General features: G+C 38.1%; 2 protein-coding genes across 8 annotated transcripts; one reads left to right on the forward strand and one right to left on the reverse strand.

Moving 5' to 3' along the window:
* Positions 1-421: 421 nt before the first annotated feature.
* On the reverse strand, positions 422-12293 carry LOC113665025 (uncharacterized). 2 transcript variants are annotated; one of them, XR_003445684.2, is made up of 15 exons: positions 10919-12293; positions 10456-10564; positions 9686-9831; positions 9426-9581; positions 8097-8179; positions 7620-7811; positions 6953-7057; positions 6635-6753; positions 5707-6015; positions 4781-4929; positions 4075-4272; positions 2604-2733; positions 1781-2042; positions 1279-1408; positions 422-918 (listed from the first exon to the last, which is right to left on the reverse strand). XR_003445684.2 is itself a non-coding variant. In XM_027180677.2 (15 exons), exons 1-15 carry the CDS (start codon positions 11767-11769, stop codon positions 572-574), a joined length of 3291 nt encoding a protein of 1096 aa, XP_027036478.2. In that variant the 5' UTR covers positions 11770-12293; the 3' UTR covers positions 422-571. The 2 variants fall into 2 exon arrangements, 1 of the variants encoding a protein (XP_027036478.2); XM_027180677.2 differs by having other exon boundaries at positions 1776-2042.
* On the forward strand, positions 12135-24785 carry LOC113665018 (uncharacterized). Of its 6 annotated transcripts, none has more exons than XM_089187971.1 (15): positions 12135-13070; positions 13917-14025; positions 15389-15534; positions 16258-16413; positions 16968-17050; positions 17352-17507; positions 18137-18241; positions 18765-18886; positions 19077-19379; positions 19806-19951; positions 20922-21119; positions 21496-21625; positions 22318-22584; positions 23011-23140; positions 23335-24785. In XM_089187971.1, exons 1-15 carry the CDS (start codon positions 12220-12222, stop codon positions 23370-23372), a joined length of 2940 nt encoding a protein of 979 aa, XP_089044097.1. In that variant the 5' UTR covers positions 12135-12219; the 3' UTR covers positions 23373-24785. The 6 variants fall into 6 exon arrangements, with proteins under 6 accessions (XP_089044097.1, XP_089044093.1, XP_089044094.1 ...); XM_089187967.1 differs by having other exon boundaries at positions 23639-24785; XM_089187968.1 differs by having other exon boundaries at positions 23642-24785.
* Positions 24786-25170: the final 385 nt, after the last annotated feature.

Here is a 25170-nt window from a genome sequence, read left to right on the forward strand (position 1 = left end):
TGTATGTCTCCACCCGGCCATGAAATGGCTGAGGAATATCGGCTTAACCATAGTTTTCTAGTGGACTCCGTTCATTCTGATTGGAGATAACGTTGCATTTGGCTTTACGAAGCGAAGGTTAGTTCTACTCTCGAAGAGGCAACCATGCAACCAACGCTGCGCTATCTTCAGAAGCTGGGTCCAGTAAAGGGGATAAGAATAAGGATATCGACTTTTATCCTCGTAAGATCGAAAAAATGTCTCGGCTCTTTTGTAGATGTGTTGAAAAAGAGTGTTTTAAAGTAACAAATAGAATTTCAGAAAATTGAGTTAACACTCAGAATGACCATATAAAATTTTGTTCGCAAAAGCCGGGTGTGTGTGTGTCATTAGGCAACGGGATGATGATAGGAATTTTTAGATCGACATTTTGAACTTGGTAATCTTTTACCTCATATTTATTCGTCGTTTTGCTTTGTTTTGCTATGCTTTATCAATTTTTAATTAATTGTGGTAACTTTCGTGGCTAGTGATGATAGTTTTGGGTTTTGAAAAGGAATCGAAGAGGGGTACAACTTGTCAGTTTGATGATCTAAGAAATACTTCGGCAGTCTGGTTTATGTTCCCTCCAATGGTTTTTCTGGCAAGTTTTGCTGCAATAGAAAATCCTTTTGCAGCCAAGACATCGCTTCAGAGTGCCTTCCTTTGAATGGCAGAAGGCGCATTCTGCCTCCTTTAGAGGAGGTCCCCTTTCTGAGAGGTCAGAACCTGATGTATGATCTCTTGGCCCCGTGTTAAAATGAGCCATTTGGCGTGCAAAGTCCGCTAAGAATGCAGGGAAACTGTCTCGGGTGGAGTGCTCTTCGGGCTGTCTTGCTTGATTAGGAAACGAACACAGGTTAAAAAGGAGGTCTTTCATTTGTCCTTTTAACAATCCAGCTGTTCCCGCGAAACATAAAAGGAAAAAGAAAAGGGCTCGTTTGAATGAACAAATGAATGGGCACTAATAAAAAATTAAATAATAAACGTATGGATTGATAGAGAAATTAATAAAACGAGAAATTCAGCTTAGCAGCAATGTAGATTCATTGAAACAAAGAAACCGTTTGCATTTGGTTATGGGAGTTATGTTTATAAGGAAATTGCGGTGCTGCGTTACTGGATGGTAAAACCAGATAAATTGGTTCTATCGATTATTTTCATAATGTAAATTGGCCACCGTAAAGAGTTTCTAAGCTGAAGTTCACTGAGGATAGTAAATCATATGAAAAAAAAGGTGTTTTGTGTAGTTCAACTTACCAAACAAGTCAAGAGTTCTTTCTCTAGGGAACAAAAGAGTAATAAAGGAATTCTTCCAAAGACTAGATGCATTATCCTGATCTACTCTTGCGGCATTTGTGTAGAGCATTTTATGAAATAGGGTCTTCTCCTGTCAACAAAAAGAAATGTAGAATAATGCTATAGAGGAGTTTAATGAATGACAAGCCGCTACGCCTCTCTAGAAGGCAGAACATTTTTAAGCATGAAGCATTTTGGGCATGAAACGTCCATGGTCCTGTGTAAATAAAGTCATGTGGAAATCGACTTCATGAAATTTTGGCGTTCTATTAAAAGAGGGTATTTTAACAATATATAATCTTTCTGTTTTTCACGTTCTCGGAATTTTGTCATGTATTTATTTATTTTCTATCCAAACCAACAAATATATAGTGAAAGCTTACGTTCTTATAATTTCTTTTTAACTGTTTTTCTTTCAGTTGTGATCACTATTGATAATAAAATTATGCTGAACTGACCTCACCGTCAGCCAAGATTCTATGCACCAAGTGTAACCAGGTGTTAGAAAAGAAATTCGCCATTAGATGGACGTCTGTTGGATCACTTTGAAGCTTGTCAGCCAACCTTTGACAATCACAGAATACAACTTTCGCAACGGGAAGAAACTTCCATTTGTACATCTCCTGTACTTTGATAACAAAGCCCTTTTTCTTTAACATGTTTTCCTGTGTTTGGTAAGGCTCCTCAATGATTCCAAGCTCATCAACAACATGCACTAATGGCGTCTAAAAGAGTTTTGCAGTGATAAGGGCCATAAAGGTAACAATAGAAGCTTGTCCCACGCTCGTGACGAGACGAAAACAAATTTTTCTCAAGTATGTAAGGTGGCTCACTGAACTGTAGTCTACATTTATTTTTAAAAAAAAACTTTCCCTTCGAGCTTGACATTACATGAAACATTTGTAAGGCAAAACATATAAATCCTGAGGCTTACATTAGAGCGCTTTTCAACTGATCATAATAAAACAACAAGAACAAGAATAATGCTTGGAGTGTCTAAAGGATAAGAAAACGCCCCGATGTGTCGGGATGCTCACATAGGAAAAACGAGTGAACTGAAATGCTGCGAATGGTGTATAATTTTTCATTAGATTTGTTGAGGCAAAAGCGCAAAATTTTTAGATCAATCACAGCATCTAGTAAAGCAAACCAAACAAATATTCAATTACTTTCGATGCTAGATCAAAGTAGGTCTAATGAACGCGAACACTAAATGAAGGTAGAGGTGATAACAAAGCTTAGACTTTGTTAGACAATTTTAGCAGAGGAAAAAGTACAGAGCTTACCCAAGGTTCGTCTGATTGCTTGCTCAATATCATGGTTATGGATTCCCTGAGGTTAAAAAACGGCGAACCACTTTTTCCTTGAGACTTCAGCTCAAGATCAAGTTTTGTGCGAAACATTTTTCTGAACATTCTGAAATAAATAAGAATTATCCTCTATTTAGCTTGAAAATATGTAGAGGATATTGCACGGAGTTGAGAAGATGTGAATTCTGTGTTCGAGTGGCTAGAACAATATCTCACGATATTATTCGTAGCAAGAGAACATAAAGTTCATATCTTGTAATTTTCTTTTTATGCATGGACAATAAATATACAAGTTAGAGATTGAAAAGGTGGATCAATGCTGCCATCTGGGCACGGCACACGAAATCGAGTACAACGAGGTGACTTAGAGGCAAATACATGGTATAAATAGAAACAAAATACTTATTGCCCAAAATATAAAAAAAAGGTTTAAATGCAACACCGTCAGTTAGGCCAAAATAAATGTGAATTAGTTCTGTAGGCTCGGTGAAAACTCGATTACTGACACTGACTTGAATCATTAGTAAGAATAAGTAAGAACAAGTAAGAATTACTTTTGTTTTCGCCCCTCGTGTTACATACAAAAAATACGACGAGTATTTTAGTTCTCGGTAAAACACTCTCGTCCATATAATAAACACAGATGTTTGTCCTCAGACATTATCTGCTCCAACATGCGAACGACAGACCTGAATAACGTCTACGCATCCGCCAGGACTTGGCGTGGAAAACAGACTTCGAGTCGTTTGTATGTTTGACTTTCTATTCTGTTGCCCCTAGGCGTCGTTTCCCTTGCCGCACTTCTTTTAAAGAACCTTCAAAAACTTTGTATTCTCCCTAAGTATTTTCAAATGTTAATTTTCTCCTCAAAGACATTGGAAATAGGAAAATGCCCTCATCGACAACAAAATGCCTTTGTTTTAAATCCCACCCCTTATTTTCTTAAAAAATTCAGAGGAATAGGAAAGAAAGGGAAGAGGCGAGGAAAAGGTTAATCGTGCATCAAGCTTATTTCATTCCTTCGTACAATTCTCTCAAAATGCGGTTCTATTTTGCAGAGATTGCTCCTTGCAATCTTATCAGTATGGATAGCGTGTCATTAAGCGATCTTAGAGAAAGTATAGGCAAGGAGTTTTTCGTTCAACATACATCTCGCCACGTTCTTTCTGAAAGATCTATGAAAAAAATTACTGGATTAAATATTTTGCCTTGTCAGATTTAGGCCGGGCTTTCGTTAATTTCCGCGCGGAAACCTGGGGGTGCCCCAGGGAGCTCTTCCCTAAAAATTTTCGTTTGACACCAAAAGTTGGTCATACAGTTTAGTCATAGTTCCAACCTGATGGTAGATGACTGTTAAAAACATCTATTCCAGGCAGTTTTATCGGTTGCATCATTTCTTAATGCATTGAACGGTATTAGTAACGCATACTGTTGCGATCGGACTTACTTTTTGTCATGCTGTTTGCCATCCCATAATATCATGGTATGAAAGGGAACTGGAGCCACGTTCTGTATCACAAGTTCTCCCACTGTTCCATCTTCTCTTTTAGGAATGTGACATAGTGCTTTTTTGCGCTTGCGTGAAATCTGAAACTTGGCCAAGTTCTCATTCACAGAACATGAAAAGTATATCTGCAGCGGATCTCTGTTAAAAAGAAGAATTCCATTACAGTATGTCATAAGTACTTCTGCAATATTTGTCTTGAAATAAGAATAAATATCAAGAAACCTTTATGCTTGATAGAGCAGGCGTTTCTGTAAAGGAAGCTAATCGAAATGTAACTATCCACCTACTTGCCGCAGCTTTTTGTCAAGAATTTTTCATATTCTACAGCGTAGGATCTCGGTTCTGCGGTTCATCATCGCCGCTTTTTAAGGGCTACAGTTTGCGATGTCAGAGAGCTGATAATTAAACGCAGCGTCTACTTTAGATTGCCTGTTTGTTGACAGTTGTTGTTGTTTTTTAACTTTATTGCAGTTTTTTTCTTGTTTTTATCCTCATGAATTTTCTTGTATTGCCTTTTTATTTACTTTTTTGAAAGGCTCGATTAATTTTTTTTAGTTAAAAACGTTCCGATCGGATACAACGAGAAACATTAAACTACTACATTTAAGTAAAATAAAACCAATGTTTCAAATGCAGTCATCCTTACCCTGTAGCTCCTTCGAAGTGTATTTGGAGTTCAACCGGACATTTAGGTGGAGAAAAGCTAACCTTCATTGTGCTGACTTTGCATTGTTCTAAGTCCGGTATGTCAAGTTCTGCATAGTATGAGAACTTACTCTCCTCGACTTTGTGGATCTCAAAAAAAAAGGAGACAGCTAGTATGAATCTCTTTATTATTGTTTTAACAATCCTGTTGTGGGTATCATCTTACTATTTATTAACTTGAAGCTATATCTACCAACGGTATTACAGTACTAAATTAAGAGAAACCTGTGGAGATCATCTTCTTTTTAAAACGTTGAGTCTTCCATTTGTTTCGCAATAAGGTTGCCGATTTATAATGGTAATAGGACCGAGTGGAGTCCAATTCGGAGTGTAATCACACGAGTGATTAACAAAAGCGGACGACAGCGAAACGGAAGTCTGATTTGCAAGTCACGAGTATGATTACATACAAGAATTGGAATCCCTCGTATGATTACAAACCAAATTGGCCTCCTCTTGGTACTATTACCATTATTAACGCGTACAATGTCCTGATAGTGCTCAAATCGGGCTGGTGATTACCAATCACGTTCGGAAATTTTGTCGTAACTTTGATTAGTTATTAAAAAGATTTATCCACACAGCAGTTTAACAATCCACTAAACTATTGCGAATTCAGAAATTGAGGGCGAAAAGAACTAATAGTCCAAGTTGATCCCGTGTAAAATTTTATAATTATCCAGCCTTAACTCAAATTTTATTCTTTGTAATTTGTTTTTTCTCCCTGAAGTACAACTTATCGTAAGATGATCATGAACTGGAGTTATTGTAACTGTTACAAACGAAAGGAGACTCATAGTACCCTTATCAATTTTCCTATTCTGGATTTTTCGAATGAAATTGCAGGAGTTTTAACTGTAACGCTACCTTCAGTACTTGGCAGTTCGCATTTGTTTCGATCACATTAAAAGCCTGCACTGAAAATAAGCCAAATATCTCGACCGGATCAACGCGTTGGTTTCTTTCAATGGTTTCCCCTCCGAGAAACAATAGGTCACGATTTATGACAGGGTTCATGTCACTCGAGGATATCCACATGAACGCATTTGACTCCAACTCGTGCCAGTCCTTCTCACTAATATGGAAAGTCACAATGTTGGCTTGGTCATCGTAACGTAAGCTGTTGTAAATTGATGGAAACGTCGTTTCAGTGCATATTGCCTGACCAGAGAGCATCTTGAAAAACAAAGATGACCTTTGAATTAGTAATAAGTACTTTTTATAAAGTACCACTAATTTTTCTACCCATCAATCTGGGGAACACAATCTGAAAAAGCGTTTGAGTCCGTTGTTTGGGCATACGATCATGTGAGTCACGGCAAAAGCGAATCGACACTTATCCTTGAAGGTTACACGGTCGGAAACAGGTCAAAATAAACACTAAACTTACACCAAAATAAATTAAGTTGCAGTCCATCACACACAAGCGGAACGGTCAAACGGCAGACTGTAAATGTCAAGAGATTTCCAAAGAAACTTATGTAGCCATAAAATTAAGACATTGTAAGAACTTAAGAATAATTTCCCGCAGCACATATGAAAATTATAGCGAACAGCAAGTCTCGTTTGTCTCGTCCTTAATATTTTTTTGTTGTCGGTTAGCCTTGTCGCTGCTGGTTGCTTTTAATTATCAGGCATGCTAAAGCGCATGGCTGTTGGTATTGCCACTTGGTTTCTTTTCGAGGCAGCACGTTGGAATGCATTTATTGTGCCTTTGCTTCTAAGAATTTGGTCTGCCACAATCGCAGTACGCGAACAAAACTCGTTTACTAAGATAGTTATTTAAATAACTGACCTGTGCCTTAGCCTGATGAATCAGGCTTGATTTCAGAAAGCAAATCATCGGAATTGGTGTTCCCTTGTACCAAGAGGCTACCGTTATGTTACAGTTAACCTTTATTTCAACTACAGGCCCTACAGGAAAATTTGTGAAAGTCACAAAAACAATAACATTAACAACGAAAACAAAAAAGCAAGTTTACTATTATAATGAAAACAAATATCACCTTAAGGATTCTTATCTTAAGCTCAAAAACTTTCGGTTAATATATATTATTCTCTTCAAGAGTGTGACAACAGTAAAAATATAAGGAGTCTATGGCAACAAAAATACCTCGTTCATTCCCAAGCGATGCTTTAAGAAAATTCCAAGACAGACCATGCTTTTGGTGGAAATCAGGTGGCAGAAGAGTTTCGATAAGTTCAAATATTCGGTCGGCTGGAAAAGCAATTAACAAGAAAACTCAAATTAGTTTTAATCGGCAGATAAACAAGCAAAGAAAGGAGTTTGAAAAACTGCATAATACAATATTCAAAACAAAATTCCGTGCATTACCGAAAAAAAAGTTATGAAAAGAGCGTGAAAAGGGAAAACTACATTTTAAAAGTGTAAGGGAAGGGCAGAATTACCTTTCCCGTGTTTTATTTTCTATTTCATGCTTTTGTTTCTTTTTTTCAAAACTTATTACAAAAGTTCAAAACAGAGCACTTTTCGAATAGGAGCTTTAACAAACAGCAATAAAATGACCACATCTACCAATCAAAACGACCTGAAGGAGAAAATTAGAGAGGTCATTAGAAACTCAAAGTTACCGACGACGAATGCTCTTAAACATGAGAGATCAAGTCGTGAGAGCTTTCCGTCGTGAGAGCTTTCCGTTTTGCATTTATTTGATTTAGTAGTCGGTCGACTGGAATTTTAAACCAATCACAAAATGTAGAAAAGAAAAAAGAAAGAGAGTCTGGATTATGTCGAACAATCGATCGATGATCGTTCTAACCTCCTCCTTTAACAACTGGTTGTATCTGATGAATAATTCGAAGGAGTGTAAGAGGTGACGACAAGGTTGCGCCATACACCTGACTCGCAAGGAAGTGCTGTCCATCTACCAGTGGTTTTGTTTGTTCATTCAGCAAATCAAAGCACCGTTCAGCGAGCCGAAAAAGGCCTTCAACAATGTCACTGGCTTTGTCTGCAATTTTAGATACAGAACGTAAGTTTAAAAGTGATCATACACTTCGTTCTTCCTTTAGTAAATGGGAAAGGAAATGAGCACTTCTGCGATTACAAAACAAAGACATCACATCTCTGTGTATTAAAGAATACAACACTTTGAATATGTTGAATGTGAGAATTGAAAGAAAGAAAAGCTTGCAAGTGCTCAACAACAACAATGCGATTACTCACGAGAGGAAAATAATAGTTATTTGGTCAGAAATTCCTTTTTTTTTTAAATCATTCTTAACGTTGAACCAACCTATTGTCAACAGAGTCCTCTTAATGTCTGCCTTCACCCAGCAAAGAATCTCCTCTGAAGTTTCCATTCTGTCCGGAAGTTTTCTGTTTCAGTGAAAAGAATGCGAGTCAAATAATCATAGCTTTGCTGATGAAGAAGGGCGAAGAGAAAAGATCACGATAGAAGACCAACGCGTTAGAGGAGAGAATGGAAGGAGGAAGACTACAAACATTAGTAATAACGGAATTTATGATGATGATGATAATGATGACAAAGATGGTTGTGATAAAGGTGGTAAAAAGCCAAGCTACACGTGACAGGATGTCAGTATATCCTACAGCTACTACTAGCTTTTATCAAAAGCTCTATCATTAGATAATGCAATTTAAGAGATTTCGTTGGCTTAGCAGTCAGGGTTATGAGCCATTATGATCAGCTGGGTATCCGTGGATATCACTCAAATGATGTTCCTCAGTTTTTAAACCTTACGTCCACTACTTTTAGTCTTCGTTCAAACTTTAGGCCAAGATGAGAGAGCGTTTTTGTTGTTTTATGAAGCTGTACCAGAGAACACTCAAAGGAGAATACCCCGCGCAGGAAACAGGAAACTGTTCGGAACATTTTCCCCCTGCAGTGCGAAATATTTGAAGGATGAATACAGTAACGTCTATTTTGCGCGAAAATATGCTCATATATTTGTCCTTGGGAATTATCTGTTCCTCGAAGCTTACAGTTTTTCTCGAGTTCCGCTCTCGGAAAACTGATCTCGTCTTGGAACAGATAATGTCTGCGGACAAATGTCCGTCCATATTTTAGCGCTAAATAGAGGCTTTTGTACATTTATAACATGCAAACATGAAGACCAGTTAAACCGGAAGTGTTTTTGTACATTATAACTTTCCGTTTGTTCTTACAAAATGAGGTCGTGAAGATTTATCAATATTTTGGCGCGTTTTTAATAAAACAGCTATTCCACTCGCGCTTGTTGGGTACGATGATGATTATAGCCCTTCGGTCGTGCGGGCCTCCATGGCTATCCATCGTCTCATATCCAACGCGCGTTTGTAAAATAATTATTTAATAATAGCAGACTACTATCGACTTTTACCCTTTCACTGCCCAAATTTCAGAGAGTATTCGCCCAGATGATCTCTTAGCAAAAACGCAGTGTTTTCTCAAGGCAGTATGTATCCTCCTGTTGATAATTTGTTTCAGGTCTCATTATTAATTTTCCTGACATGGAATTTTGGGTATCAAAAGTTTTGATAATGGGTGTTGAGTTTAAAGGATAAGCCTCTAAACAACTTTCTAAATTGAAAGCGAGGAAAATTTTTAACCCAAAGTTCCTACCTGCTTCCTAATTCAATGTCGACAGCTAGTTTTAAGCCCAGAACAGTGGGAAGAAGTTGGAAAGGAACACCCACACATTTGTTGTAATACTCCTCCACACTTTCACAACCTCCGCCCCACAGCATGCTTGATGTAAACATGAGAGATCTGTTTGGTCTGCAAAACGAAGTTTCATGTTTTACACTTTTTATTATTTGATTAAACGTGATGGTTTGACCAGTTCAATCCATAAAGTATGTTTTGTATGACAATTAACGTACTTTTTCAATCTCGGGGCGCAGCTAACAAGAACATTCAGCAAACCAATGTGATCAGAGACATTACTGGTATCAATAACGTCAAATAACATCTTTGGAGGAAAGCCACTCGTACACAAAGCAAGTGCATCGCCTGTCCACAGAGTAACCTAGCAAGAAAGATAGAATAGGTAATGCTCCTTGCACTGACAAACTTAGAGTTCCACATCTCACGGACTGAACTTTTTTTCCGTTACGGAGCCGTAATCCGTCTCCGTCCTTAGCTGCTATTTGGTAACTGTTCCTCACTATTTATCTTCCATAGAACTAATGTAAAATGCTTAGAACTCTAAGCCTCCCACTAAGAGTAACCTTCGAACGCCTCACAACTGAGTTACAGAGGACTCGCAGCAAACTAGGCCATTTAACTAGACCCATGGTCACAAACTTCCTGCATACTGCCAGGATAAGACTGTCAATATGTGATGCTTATGCGCAATGGTGATGTAAATTAAGATGGCAAATTTTACATGTAAGTCTGGTGATTTAAGTGAAGGAAAATGTTAATTTGTGAATGATACAGGCATACTCGGTGAAAAAACTCCGGTGATTTAAAGAAAGAAAGATTTTACTTGATGGATGACTCCTACGTGCTTGGAGAAAAACAATTTTTAAAAATTTGAAATATATGGCCTGAGGAGCTCGCAGTTTAGATGGAAGCTTTTCCAAAGGGAAAATTTCAAGTTGATTCATTGAAAATTCGCTTCAGACTGACAAAAACTGTGTAATCTAACCTTCAAAGTTGCTTGATTATTCTCCCTTTGCCGCTGGAAACCTTTCAGCATCAATTTTAAATTTTCTTTGCAAGCTGCTGTCAGAGATTTACGTCGTAAGAGCTGGTCCCTAGACAAAGAACGAAATCCAGAAATATTGACGCTTGAAATCAGATAAGCCAATTAAAGTAAGTATTCTGAATATCAAAGAAAACTGATTTAAACATCATATACGTTTCTGTATTTCTTTTCCCTTAGTATTGAGCAGACAACGGTTTATATAGCCAAATTAAATTTAGAGAATAACTTGGTCTTATCGACTGACTTAACAATTAAAACTGGCCACCGTTAAGAATTTCTAAAGCTGACATATAGAGCGTTAGCCCTTCGCCGGAGCTCTTCGCTCTTTTGTTACTGCAAGCAAATGTCGCAAGAACAATGGGCATTCTCGCGATGTAATATTTTAATGTAAATTTATGCTTACCTTTCGATTGGCAAGTAACTTTCAAACACACAAGAATTATAATGTAATCTCCATTCATGATCAAATGGACGAATCAAGGTTGGATTTGTCCTTTCGAATTCATACGAAGTGGAACCTTCGCAAAACCAGTGCTTTATTTCCGTAAAGAATGGATTCGCATGGGTTGGCTTTAAAAATTGTATGTCTGCTTCTTGGCTAAGTCCCATCATCATCTCTGATAGTACACCGTCACATTGATCTTTCACGTCAAATTTGAGTTCTTGCATTTTACTTTTAATCAGTCTGTTTCTATCGCCTTTAACTTTACTCACGTCAAGATCAAGAGCCATCCAATCCTTCCAAATAGCACAACATTCCCGGAGAATAGCGATGTCTTCGAACTTCAATATGCTCTCTGCGCTGTCAAATTTTTTTTCGATTAATCCACATAGTACTTGTTGCAGTCGATAAAAGTTGTCGTGGGAAAGAGCCAGATTATACCAGATATTCCACAAGAAGTCTACATCCGCTGGGATATCCGGATTTATTTCACTAGCGACTTGTATGAGGACAGCATTGCGAGCAATCACCGATGGATCGTAGTCGTTTATATGGAAACTTAAACTTTTTGGACTCTCATGAGGTTTCCGTATAGATAGCTCGGATAAAGTAAACAAAAAATTCCTTATATCGCCAGAACCTAGCAGCAGCAAATCTAGATGTTGTCCTCTCGAGGTCCCCAGTAGTTCTGTTACGTCTCTGGCCCTCGTATTCCCCATAGCATATGTCTGTAAACCTCTAGGATACAGAATCATTCCTGCTGGATTATGAAAACTTAACTCTGGAACGCTTTGCCGGCCGTATTTTGCCATGTTGAAATCGAATAACTTTATGGAGTACGTCAAAATACGTCAAAATACGTCCTGGCAAGAACCAGTTTGAAATTATTCGAAAAATGATCGGAACAAAAGAAGACAAATTCTGCGAATACTGTCCGCGATGGTCTGGGTTCCACCAAAAAGAAGCGACTTTGTGTGAAAAGTTAAAAAAAAATTGATGTTTAAAAACAGCAAATATAGATCAAAGAAGAGAGGAAAACCAAGTTGTAATTATGTCTTGCTGAAAACTTCCTTGTTTGATTACTTTCAAGAATAGAATAAATTCCCACGGCCAATCTTACTTCCGGTTACTTCCGGTAATGTCTTTATGGAACCCAGGTCTCTCTCAAGCTAGATTCTCAGAATTTGTCTCGCTTCCGTAATTCTCAGAAAAGAAATTAGACAAAATTTGTAGCAGTTTATCTTGCATCGCTAACTATCAACATGACAAAATACGACAGGCAAGGTGTTCCTAACTTAAGTTTTCATAATCCGATGGGAATAACACTTTACCCAGAAGGTTTGTACACGTACGCAATGGGAAACACTCCAGCCCGAGATATCACTGAACTGTTGGGCACATCAAACGACAAACATGTAGACGTCTTGCTTTTAGCATGCGGTGATGTTAGGAATTTTCTATGCAGTTTGTCTGAACTATTCCTGAAAAAACCGCACGAGCGTCCGAAGAGTTTAAGTTTCCATTTGAATGATTATGATCCTTCAGTAATTGCTCGCGATGCTGTTCTGCTAGAAGTTGCTGGTGTGATAAATCCTGATGTCCCTGATGATGTAAACTTCTTGTGGAACATTTGGTATAACCTGGCGCTGTCAGTGGCCGACTTTGATCGACTGCGAAAAGTACTCACTGAACTGTTGGAGAGGAATTTTGACAGCGACGAAAGTAATTTTAAGTTTCAAGATGGCGGCGTTCTGCAGGAATGTCGGGATATATGGAAAGACTGGAGACAACTCGATCTCGAAGTTAAAAGCGTTAAAGAGGAAAGAAACAACCTGTTAGAGGACACGAAAAGAAGTAAACGGTTCTGTGAGAATTCTCAGTGCCTGTCTATACTAACTCATATGGTGATGGAGATCTATGAAGAGAAACTAGACAATTTTGTTAAACCTGCCGCGACAAATCCACTCTACACGGAAATACAACACTGGTTTAGAGAAGGTTCCACGAATGATGAGTCGGAGAAGATAAATCCAACTTTGATTCGTCCATTTGTTCACAAGTGGAGGCAGCATTACAGTTCCTGTGCGTTTGTGGGTTATCCACCATTGGAAAGGTAACTAACTATAGGGCCTTCTCGTCTCGTTTACGTAAGCCAAATGTATGTTAAGGTTCAACCAACTGAACCTTTCACTGTTAATCTTCTGCTCGGAGATTTACCGTCCAGAAACGTTCGTGAAATTAGTCAACGACTCGAACTGACATAAGTAATACATTCATATGAAATAAAAACGGCTATCTGTAAGCACAGCATGAATTTTTTTCAGGTTTTGAATTTTGTATGCATTTCAAGCATTTTCCTGTGCGAGTCCAATAAATTCCATTCTAGGAACTGAAACGTCATCTTAAAGGCCAATCTCCAAACACACGGGCATTTCGGGCGGTAGCCTTTCGCTATTTGTTCTGTCGAAATCTTTACAGTGGCTATTTTACAATGTCAACTCAGCTTATTAAACCAAATTATCCTATATACATGCATGTAAGATTCAGATTGACTATTTTCCAGTCTTGTTTTAACAAACGGAATGGAAAATTTTATCTTAGCCAGCAAACAAAAATAAATGAAAGTTAGAAACTTAGCCAAAAGTTAAAATTGTGAATATTTTTGTCATTATATGACATAACGTAAGTAGAGTGACCCGAAGTAAGGGGTTTGAAAAGATTGTGTTCGTCTCTTTTGTGGTAAAACTGTTGTCACTCTCTCGGAAATAAAAATGATGATTACTCATTTTTGTCTTGCATGCGCGTATGCTTCTAAAGTTATTACATTAGGTATGTCTGCTTTGCATCGGGTTAGCCAGCATCTTTGTCTGCAGTTCTTGAAAATCAATCGCTTGCACATTTCGCATATGTCCGCTTAGTCATTTATGCAATTGTAACGAAACGCATTTTTCTCTTCTAGGAAAGACCTCGAGCAAGGTAAATCATGTGCAGATGTTTGCAAGGAAAAACTGGCAGTCTGGGTAAAAAGATATCAGGAGCAAAATAAGAATTATCAAGCAACTCTGAAGGTGAATTATGTTTCGCAGATACGCCAGTATATACGCTCATAACTAAGTAAGCTTGGAGAATGGTACGCTGTGATTAGCAATGCTAATTATTTAATTTTCCCTCAGCAAAAGACTTAAAGAACTTTACAAAATGAAGTAACATGTTACAAATAATAATACATTGGGAATCATACATAGGCGCGCGTATATATGGAAGTGTTTGTAATCATAATTCAAAGCATTTTCCATCTTAAGAGTCAGCGCCAACGCATTCTACGGTTGTTATTCGAGGATTGTCGATTCATTTATTTGCATTCATTAATGAGGTCGAATTTTCTTCCCAGAAAAGGGCTATTGTGTTTATATGATAAACAAAATAATACATGGTTGCTTGTAGATATGGAATTTCTCTTCTCGTGTTCAATTCGACATCTCACTCGTTCACTGCGCTCACTCGTGAGCTATTGAGTTAAACACTCGAAGATTAATTCCATATCTACGCGCGCCCATGTATTATTCCCTATTTATTATTTTTTGTAACTTGTTAGTTCATTTTGTAAAGTTCTTTAAGTCTTTTGCTGAGGGAATATAAAATAATTAGCATGCTATCGCATTTCATTTCGTGAGATGGTTAATTACACATGGGACCAGGGAGAGTAAGATTTCAGGGGGAGGTAGAGGTTTCGTTCGATTCTCGTATTTCGTGTACGTGACATGTTGTCGTTTCGCCTTATTTTAGACATTTATGCCTTGTTTTAGATGGTTTTAGATAGTTTGCGAGTGGCTGTAGATGTTTTTGAGGTGGTTGTAGATGGTTGTAGGTGGTTGTAGGTGGTTTTAGGTGGTTTTAGGTTGTTTTAGGTCGTTCCTTGTTTTAGTACTTACCGTTGAGGTAGCCCCAATTTATCTTCCTTGCGTTTGCATGTGTGTTACACGGGCTAGAATACCTAAAGAACTGCATAGCGGCATAGCACCATTACACTGTAGTTCCAGATTTCTTTAGCTCCGTGTGAACTCTTTCGCTCTTTACGGTCATCTGGAGGTCTGAACCTCATGGCCCGTTCTTCATCTAGCCTTGTATGTACGATTTCAAGATCCATCAAGTTCCCTACAGCGTGCGGCTCGATCCTCGAACTGCTAACAAAATACTAATAGCTGTCGATCCACTCAACATTTACCTTTCAATCTAATAAATATGCCGAAAAGTATTTTTCAGTCTCGCGTAGCGTCAAGTAAACACTGTGGATGAAATATCGATCGTTAGCTGTTACCGTGTACTGTATAATAATAATGTCAAATTTCATTTTCTACAATTTGGAGCAATCGGAGTATGTGTGTGTTATTCGTTGAATAACATCATCTTTCACCTAATGTTGTTTTGTAGGTTACCCTGTGGACCGGCGATGCCCTGGCTTTGTGTACAAGTGGCTTTCCGCCAGACATGTTATTCGACGTTATCGATACAAGTAATCTCAGCGATCACATTGGTTTGTTGAATGTCGTTGTCTGCTGTGGCCCGAGGTTAAAAGTGTAAGTCATCTTGTCAGTCCTCACTACCATTGTTATCGTTGCCGTGACCACAGTGACTGTTGACCTTTTTCGGGTTGTTAAGGAGAACTCCTTTAATTCTTGTCATCCAAGAGATCATGATGGGACAATGAGGGGAAATCAGGGCGTTGGCCGGGATATGTCGATTTAAATTAAGTTATTTCTAGCATGAGGTGAAAAGAATTGTGGTTTCCGAGTGTAGTTTCTTATTGCCAAAATAGGTTTGTTATTAAAAGAACAACTCCCATCGCTGTTTCCCAATACATCAATCTTAGTCGCAGGCGATTAATGCTCACTGAAGAAGACAATGTCTTTCATTCTCCGTGAGAAAGAGGCCATATGCGAAACATACAGCGAGCGAAAGAGCATCCTTCTCAAAACAACAACAACAACAACAAAACGAGTAAAACCAAAGCGAAAAAGCAAAATTTCCAGTGCGTAGAGACACTGAACTAAAATCTTGATGCGTAATGGATGTTTGACCCTTTCGTCTTCTTTCTAAAGCGAGGTTCAGGCGGAGCAAACTGTTCATTCGAATTGTACATAAGAGTTAAAAGCCCGATCAGTGATCCCTTTAAATGGATCCGAAGTCAGCTCATGGTGGAGTATGAATTTAAAACTAGTTTATAATTGTAATTGCTATGCACAAGGGATATTTAGAAATCTGAGTAATTCCTGTTTTCATAATTTCTATATTTAAAACAGGCCAACTGCTTCTCTGTTGTTCACATCAAGCATTTTATGGTGCGGCGAATGTGACAGTATAGAGGAGTATTACAACAAATGTGTTGGTGTTCCGTTGCAACTTCTCCCGACAGTTCTTGGCTTGAAGCTGGCTGTTGATCTCGAATTGGGAAGCAAGTACGCTAAGCTAGTGAAATGAATTAAATATAACATTCAGATGCAGTTTACCGGACTAGTTGTGTGGTCATGTATATTACAGGTCATCGATGGCCTATTTTACTGTGGCAGCTTTGAAACCACCTTTTGAAACATTTAAGGCTCGGCATATGGCCATATGAATTCTCTTCGACGATGGAGTGGGGGAGGCAAGGGGGAGGGGAGATTTGAAGGTATATCAAATGTTACATTCTTTCATATACCACCGATGCGGTTTTCCTCAATTTGCTGATTTGGCAATACCCAAACGAAAGAATGATTGCTATGATTTTTTTATCGTGCGAAGCATTAACGGAAATTTCATGTCAGAAGGCCAATTGAGCCTGTCCTTTATCCTACGAAAAACAATTTTTCTTCAAAATTAAATTGTATGTCATTTTGCTTGCAAAGTCAGCTGCCAAGTGATAGGGATTAAGGTCTTTGACTGAGGCTTCCGTTGTACCACGTGGCATTAATATTCATTTGTTTGTTTATTTTTCTTGTTATTTTCTTTTGCTTTGTTTTTTTTGGTGTAGAAAACTTCCAGACAAACTGGAAGCTACAGAAGAGACTCTTTGCTGGGTCAAGGCGGACCTTAAAAGGACTTTACTGACAATAGGTTAGTTGAGGCGTACTAAAGACAACATTTCACACAGCTTCTGTCATACTGAACAAGTGCTCCATCTTTACTTGGGAATATAAAACAATTGAAACAGCCAAAAACTGCTAGGAGAAGGGTGGAAGGCGGAGCGGGAGGGGAGGTACTCGTGTTTTGAAGGGAATTCTAGCCAGGAAGGATGCAGTCTCTTCGCTGAAAGAGCCAAGGCAAGTTCCAGTCCGTCTGAAAGTGCGTGATACTGTAGCCAGTTAATCTCACCTTATGACAACTGCAATTTTACAAATACTTCTTGCAATTTCAGATAAAACCCCTGACGTTGTTCAAGCGCTACTGAGTCTCACAGAGCGTTGCTTCAATCTAGCGAACGAGATGTTTCATTCCATTGGCGTCACTTCACCTTCGCCTCTGACCTTGCTTCGAATTATTCATCAGGCACAACCACTCTTCAAAGGAGGAGGTCATATCGATTTTTTAATTTATCTGTTAGCATGCAGCGTATTCATAGCGTTCGAGCACTGGAAATACAGATCGATTAGACGTTTTGTATCCAAGAAAACCCTGAGAAAATATCACGAGTTCCAATTTTTAATCCAGTTCTCTTAATTTTCCGCAATATTCGCATACGAAATGATAACACTCGCCCTGTAAAAAAAAAAGGTTGCGCCGCAGGAAAAGTTTGCTCATTCAATATAGAGAACTAATTGTTCCATAATCATTTCCTATTATTGTTATATTCATTTCTTTTATCATTATTAGAAATGTAAGTAACAGTGCCTGAGTTTGTAATATTCAGTTTCGCTGAAGGGCCCGGTAACAACCCTCAAGCTGTGGGCTATTCCTAATAATTATATTACACTTTGTATTTACAATTTTGGCTCGTTGATACTGACTATCCTAATGATCGGGAAGGGAAGATAAAACACCCTCGCATTTTATCCACACTTGTCTTAATATCAGAAAATGGACAAAGTAAGTCTGTACGCTATTGATTTGGGGAACTCAAGATGAATAAGAATGGATGTGATATCCTGGTTTTTTGAACATGAAATGTTGACAAGCGATTTGGGTTGGTTATTTGCGTTCTAGCCGCTGAGATATTTGACATTCTTGAGAATAAGCTACCAGCTGACTTTAAGAGGAGGTACGGGCTATCCTGGAATTTGTTAAAGGCATCGTTGGGAAGAACATCAGGTAAAGACATCGTGAAGATTTAGTTACAAAACTGAACCATCATTATTATAAGCAGTAATATCTCCTCTGCTGTATCTATGCCTTACAAAGAAAAGTATGCAACCTACTCGAAATACTCGGATCTACCCCAAAAAGGCACTATCAACTCAAATCATAATCTAGTTGCTGATTCTCTCAGATCCAGATCTAGGGCAAGAGCTGTTCGTGAAACCAAACTACGTGGTTTGCTTGGATTGCCGGGTTTCATAGTTATTTTCCAAATAGCAGCGTCCACAGTCAAATCTTTTAGCATGTACGAGTAAAAAAAAAGTTTAAAGGGATTAGATTACTCTATAGCATCTTAACCTGCGCCAGCTCGTGGATTTTTATGTATTTTTAAATATTTTATATATTTATATATTTATATTCATATATTTTAATATGTGAATGTGAATGAAACTCCGAGAGCACTAGGAGCTAGACAAATTCTAGAGGGTTTTTTTATTTCAAGCAATTAAATCATTTCATTCTTCTACCACTACAGAGCCCATTGTTGAAATAAAAGTTAACATCAAGATTGCAGTCGTGCCCTGGTATAAGGGAACACCAAAGCCGATGATTTACATTAGGAGGGATCGCAACAGTGCTGAGGAAGCTCCCTTACAAGTGAGAAAATAAAATAACTCTGTTTACTCATAAGCTCATAATACGTATACCTTTCCTCTGGCAAATAATAGAGGGGAACGCACGACAATTTAACGATAAGAATATGCGCACATTATGCGCACAGTTACTTATTTGTTGATTACTTTCTTTATTCACCTACGTATTCATGCATTTCATATTTCTATTCAAGTGGTCCCTCGCTATGAGTCTAGCCTCGCAGCCTTCAGTAATTCACAACAGCTTACGATATGATGATAAAACCCAAGTGGTGACTTTCCATCTACGCGAAGAAGACTGGAATGAGCTTCACTGTTCATCCAAGATATGGATATCATCCAGAGAATTAATAAAGGTCATAACTTGTGAGCCAGTGAGTCTAGCAGACGATACTGTCAAGAGTGTTCAACGGGTTGATCCTGTGGAAACATTTGGTTTGTTTGCAAGGCAGACTTTCACCGTGATGGAATCCAACGAAAAATGCCAAGTACTCAAGGTAAAAGGTGTATTGTATATCGCTAACTTATTACCAATTCTTGACTTGGCGTCCATGGGATACTTATTTGCGCATTTGCATTACAGCTACAGCAAAGTGCAATAAGATCCCCAAACCCAGAACATCTTTCAGAAGCCAGTTCTGTAATAAACGTGTAAGGATTTGGACACCAGAACTGAAAGCAGGAGTGCAAAATGGAAGTTTTATAAAATTTTGTCTTCGTAGCGAAGTACAAGTACAGTAGATAAGCACATAATTCTCTGCATAAAAAAATCTGCGTTAAACCAGTTGCTGATCTCGTCGACGTGCGATGAAAACTGGTAGTATTAAGGTGGTATCCGATTAAAACGTTGTGACCATGTACGTTTAATCTAGTCGTGTTCGTGTTTGATCCCTAATTTCATTGTCTTGTTATTTTCTTGATAGGTAATAAAAGTTGAAGAGAGCATACATTCTTATTCTGCAGAACTTGAGATACGAGACTCCGCCATCTGCAAAGCGAAGGCAATGAAGGTCAGCCAACCAGATGAGTCTCCAACAGGAGTCCAAATAAACTTCGAGGGGGCCACAGGGTGGGTAGCACTAACTTCAGCAGTAATCATTTACCCTTTAACTCCCAAAAGTGATTAACATGTAACTTCTCCCCAAAATTTCCAAACATTTTCAAGCAAAACAGATGATGTGAATATTCAAACCTATCAGGTAAAAGTCGTCATCCTGATTGAACACCAAACTCTTGCAACTAATTTACAGGAAAATGTGTAGCAGCCATAGGGAAAAATTAACAACAAGATCTTGGGAGTTAAAGGGTTAAGCACTACTGTATTACGAGTATGTTCCGGTGTTATAAGATTCGGAAAATTTTTACTGGATTATTTAAGCCTTTAATTGATTAAAAAAGATTTATCGATAACTCTAAATTATTGATTTTAAAAAAGGCTCTAAATGATATCTCCATGGCGTACAAGTCTGGCAAGATATCCCTGAATTTCTTTCAAATAAGCTGGAGTCAATTCAAAAAAGGGCACTACATATTATCCATCCGTGCCATAGTTACTTAGAAGCCCTTAATACTACCAACCTTAGCAGCTTGAAAGAAAGACGAACTCAGCTGTGCTGTAAATATATTCAGAGGATGACTCAAAAAGACCACCCCATAAACTTCCTCAAGCCGAGAACAGCATCTGGTGGTCATATTTACAAATTGCGGGCCAGCGGCAACAATAGAAATATTGTTTATGCTGATAGGAGTTGTTGCCGGACCCAGCGTTCAGGTCCCTTTTTTTCATTCGCTAGAAAATATGTGAATATGTAAAAAAAATTGTTTATGATATTTTCATTGTCTCTATAGTAGTAGTAGAAGTGTTAATTATTTATTGATTGTTAATTTATAGCCCTTTAATTCAGTTAATTCTGTAATGTGGCAAATAAACGTGTTCAACTCGATAGCTTACGATTGAGATATCGAGCTGAGCGCTCGAAGGGAAATTCCCTACATACGCACGACCATGTTTTAATCTCTATTTACCTTCTTTTTTCCAGTGACCCACTCAGCATGTATTTTTCATGCTTTGTCGATATCAACTTATCCAAGTTCCAAATTTCACGCAAAGTCGGGAAAATATTCTGTGACATTTCTAAGCGAAGCGATGGAACAGTGGGAGAACTTGTAATACAAAATTTAGCTCCACTGCCTCTTCATGCCATGCCAGAGTGGGATAGTGAACTCACCGATATAAGGTATGTACAAAATGGAATTTTTCATAAGAGAACAACCAAGGGGTACTATACCTCTAATGATTATGGAAAAAGTTTTAAGGGAGAGATAAAATCAAGGGGTTGGATCTTAAAGCAATAGACCACACTCTTTTATCGGCTTACCGTCGTAATGACCAAAACAAGACCATAAAAGAAGACTCGAAATGTGCTGGAGGAAAAAAAATTAATCCTTCTGCTAACTACAAGACAGGTTTGCATCGATGATGCTATCTTTATTTTATTCTAAAGAAGAGACAGCTGCAAGTTAACTGTAGGCGCTGTCCTCCTGTATTTTATGTGTTACAAGAATGTTATGTTTTGATGTATTAATTTCCTCTCATTGTTGTCGCTGTTCTAGAATGCTCGGCAGAATGTTTCGCACTAAGCTTGATCTGGAACTGAAATTACGAAGAGCTAGTGGGCCGCCGTTTTTTGACCTCAGGGAATCCATTGCAAACATTATACATGAGCACGTGAAGGAGCCTGAGGTAGGCCTGCAGGAAACACATTTTCTCACTCTCATTTCTAATGCATACATTTAGAAATCAGGGTGTGGTTCACATCATCCGTCAGTAGCATATTGGATAATCCTACATTCTTTTGAATGACTCCACGGCCTTAGCGAATTACCATGGAGCAATTAAAAATTTAACATCGAAGGTGATCAGAGATTGCATTGGTTTTGGTTAACTTTGCTTTGAGATTCAACTATTCAAAAAAAAAAAACAAACGCGACTTGTTTGCCATCGTTTTCTTGCACTTTGGAATTGTTACGTGCGAAAAAAGCGAGTGTTTGACGGTCTAGAATTTGTTTCAACTTCGTTTTGCTTTTTGGCTCTGGACAGTTCGAAAACCTCACACGCGAAGATGAAAGCGAAAAGTTGTGATATTTTTTGGTTTGACATCCAATTTTTTTTCTCTGTAAATCGTGCTTGCGCCTTTGAATTGTGAGGTTTGGAGGTTTTCCGTTTGAATAACAAAGGCTATAAAGGGTGACCGCACTAACAATACCACATGGCACCAAAACATAGATGAGATAATTAATTTAACTTGATGCACTAAAAGGGCTCACTCTTGATGGTCACGACCATTGTTCATTCTGGGGAACAGTTGCTCTGATTATATGTGGGTACATTTTGATGTAATTGTAATAATATAAAGTTTTCGCTTAACGCCAAAGATTCCCAAGGTACATTACGTTGACGAACGAGAAATCGTCCAAGAACCGTATGACTCAGCGGAAGACATGCTGAAGAAGAAAGGCTTCGTTATCAAAGTGGAAAAACTGTTCAAGTGGAAAAATTTACCTGTGGCTAAGGTTTTTTTCTGCGACTGTCAGCAGTTTGCGGACCTGATTCGCAGGAATCCGGGAAATACTCAACTATTGGCAGAATACTGCAACCGAATTTTTCTTCATAAAGTCAACAGACTGGTAGCTGGCCAAGAGGTAAGAGGTAATTGATGCTGAAGAAACAATTTCTGTGAGGTATTGTATGGTTCCTGTCTTCTGCTGTCTCTTCCATTCCATGAGTAAGGGTAAAAAGGGAATATATATGGCCAACGATTGTTTCGAATTTAAATGGATGGGTATGATGATGATCAAAATAATGTCAATAATAACGTCAAAAATAACGTCAATAATAATAGTGATAATATCGATGATACTAATTGTAACAAGAATGGTAATGATAACAATATAGAATAAGATAAAAGGATAATAATGATAAAAATGGTGATGTAGAATATTATAATAGTATTAAGTTTGAAAAGAATTGGAATTAAGGTTTCACGTCATTCTTCTTACACATCGATGCAGTCTTTTCTTTTAGTTGAAATTATGAAATGGATTAAATTATGCCTCATTTTTTTACAGGAGAAGGTCCTATTTCGTAAAATGATGTACACAAATGCAGCTCGAGTTCCTCAAGATGATCACTATGTTGTGTGGAAGAATTCTTACATATCCCCGTTGTTTCCGCGAGAAAGCATTAAAATTGCTCCTAGTAAGTTAACTAATGAGAGAACCCGATTCTCATTATAATGTGTTAAGTACGCTCAACCTCGCCAGATGCAAGGCACCAAACGTAATAGGTGTTCTCTGCACCACTTTTTCGTGCAAAGGACTCTTGGTATTGGTACAATTTTACTCGACATTGCGGGTAAATATAATACAATGTGCACACCTGTTTTTTTTCAGGTTTTTATAATCAGCTCACAACATATTCAGAGTTTTAAGGATGGAAAAAACAATTTCGAGGATGTTATTGCTAAGTGACACAGCGACCCTAAGATAGGAGAACTGGTTTAAACACAAGTGGATTGCGGCTAACGCGCCTGTCAAAAGTGTCAAAGTAGCCGGTGAAAAATCGTCTTGAGCGTACCCACCCCAAAATTGGTTCGTCCAATATTAATTAATAAATGATTTCATATCTTCTTAAATGACGCATCCTTACTTTGATCCAGGCAAAAAGAATATAGGGTGTAATTTTTTTTCGGTATAGCAGCTCTTGGGAAAAGAAAACATGGTATGGAAAGTCCGCTACTCAGTGCTCTCAGTTCTGCGGAATCTGGCCATATGGATGAATCTTCTTCGTTAGAAGGTAGACCCGTTTCTTCTGAACATTCTGAAAGCTTCCTCGACCCATTTCAGGGTTTAGCTTCCCACGTGGATCAAGAGTGCGCCTTTTGCCATTCAAAGAGCGGGACTTTAAAACGGTGCCTTGGATGTAAAAAAGTGTTCTATTGTGGTAAAACATGTCAGAAAGGGCACTGGAAGAAACACAAAACTGAATGCAGAGGTAACAGGAAACTTTGAGGAAGTATGTGAGTCTTCTCCTTACAGTCCATGAAGACGATCACAAACAATTACACAGCTAAAAAGTTATTTCACTCGCGTTAAAAGATTACATTACTCGAGACGGAAAAAACGGAAAAATTGATTGCAGGAATAAACATCCCATTCATAAGTTGTGTTTATTTCTGACAGATCGCTTCTCTTATTTGTTTCTTTTGTATTAAATTTTTGCATTAGTTTTTGTTTTTCATTTTTGCATTTGTTTTCTTCTCTATCCTAATTTTGCTCGGATGCTCGAGTAGTGTGAGGATTTTTCGGTAGCTGGGTGTAAATATGTCATTTTTTAATAATGTATCAAAAGTAATCCAGGACTGCTTTGGTTTTACTGTACTTCGTTATGTGATTGGTCCAGAGAACTCGCACCACTTTCTCAACCAATCAGAGTCAAAACTAAAACCAATCGCGACTTAGTCCCAGGCGTTTTCCTGCGCTACGACCAGTTTGCTTCTTTTTACTGCGACTTCCCATTGGCTCCTCGTGATATTTTCCTAGCTGTTGTGATTGCCATGGGTGAGGTGTTACCACACTATTCAAAATCTCTCTAAATATACAGTTATAATAAAAGTTTCCACAGTGTCTTCGAAATCAATTATGTGCTCTTAATTAGGGTAGTATACCATACTACAAGATATTCATAGTGTCCTTGCAGGCCACATTTCAAGAGCTTTCAAAAATCATTTTTTCTGTCCGTATTTTTTTATTATTAATAAAATAAAAATAGTAGCAATAACGATGATAGCACAAGCATAAAATATAACTTTTCAGAATCAAAATAAATACAAGAATCAACAACATGCATGAATGTTTGGTCTAAATCTGAAAATGAAGTGTCACTCCTCAAAGTCGTGTTCCCGAGCATCTTAAATTTCAGTTATCATTTTGCAATCTTGAGACGCATCCTCCTGACAGTTTCGATAAAAATTATCCTTAATGAATATGATAAGAAAAATAGCAGGTTTTAAGCTCGCTAAAGAAATAGCGAAATATTTTTTTATCGTCTCGTCACGAGCGTGGGACAATGCAAAATTTCTGAGTTCTCATAAGGAATCGAACCTCAGACCTTTAGATCCCGCTCTCCGATGCTCTACCACTGAGTTATAGACTTTATGGCGAGCAAGGTCATTGCGAAGTTCATATATGACACGCGTCCTGCATAATGCTGAGATCAGCAATGTCGAT

Source organism: Pocillopora damicornis, chromosome 11 (genome assembly GCF_964200805.1).
Source record: "Pocillopora damicornis chromosome 11, jaPocDami1.2, whole genome shotgun sequence".
NCBI classification, from domain to species: Eukaryota; Metazoa; Cnidaria; class Anthozoa; order Scleractinia; family Pocilloporidae; genus Pocillopora; species Pocillopora damicornis.

What these genes read in the sequence shown, in the direction of transcription:
- LOC113665025 (XM_027180677.2), bottom strand. Translation starts at nt 11,769, where the DNA reads ATGGCAAAATACGGCCGGCAAAGCGTTCCAGAGTTAAGTTTTCATAAT. An exon ending in TTCATCAGGCTAAGGCACAG is followed by an intron (nt 6,016 to 6,634) that starts GTCAGTTATTTA and finishes TTGTTTTTCAAG; the next exon opens with ATGCTCTCTGGTCAGGCAAT. An exon ending in GGCAAACAGCATGACAAAAA is followed by an intron (nt 2,734 to 4,074) that starts GTAAGTCCGATC and finishes TATTTATTTCAG; the next exon opens with AATGTTCAGAAAAATGTTTC.
- LOC113665018 (XM_089187967.1), top strand. Translation starts at nt 12,220, where the DNA reads ATGACAAAATACGACAGGCAAGGTGTTCCTAACTTAAGTTTTCATAAT. An exon ending in TGTGGCCCGAGGTTAAAAGT is followed by an intron (nt 15,535 to 16,257) that starts GTAAGTCATCTT and finishes TATTTAAAACAG; the next exon opens with GCCAACTGCTTCTCTGTTGT. An exon ending in GATCTCGAATTGGGAAGCAA is followed by an intron (nt 16,414 to 16,967) that starts GTACGCTAAGCT and finishes TTTTTGGTGTAG; the next exon opens with AAAACTTCCAGACAAACTGG.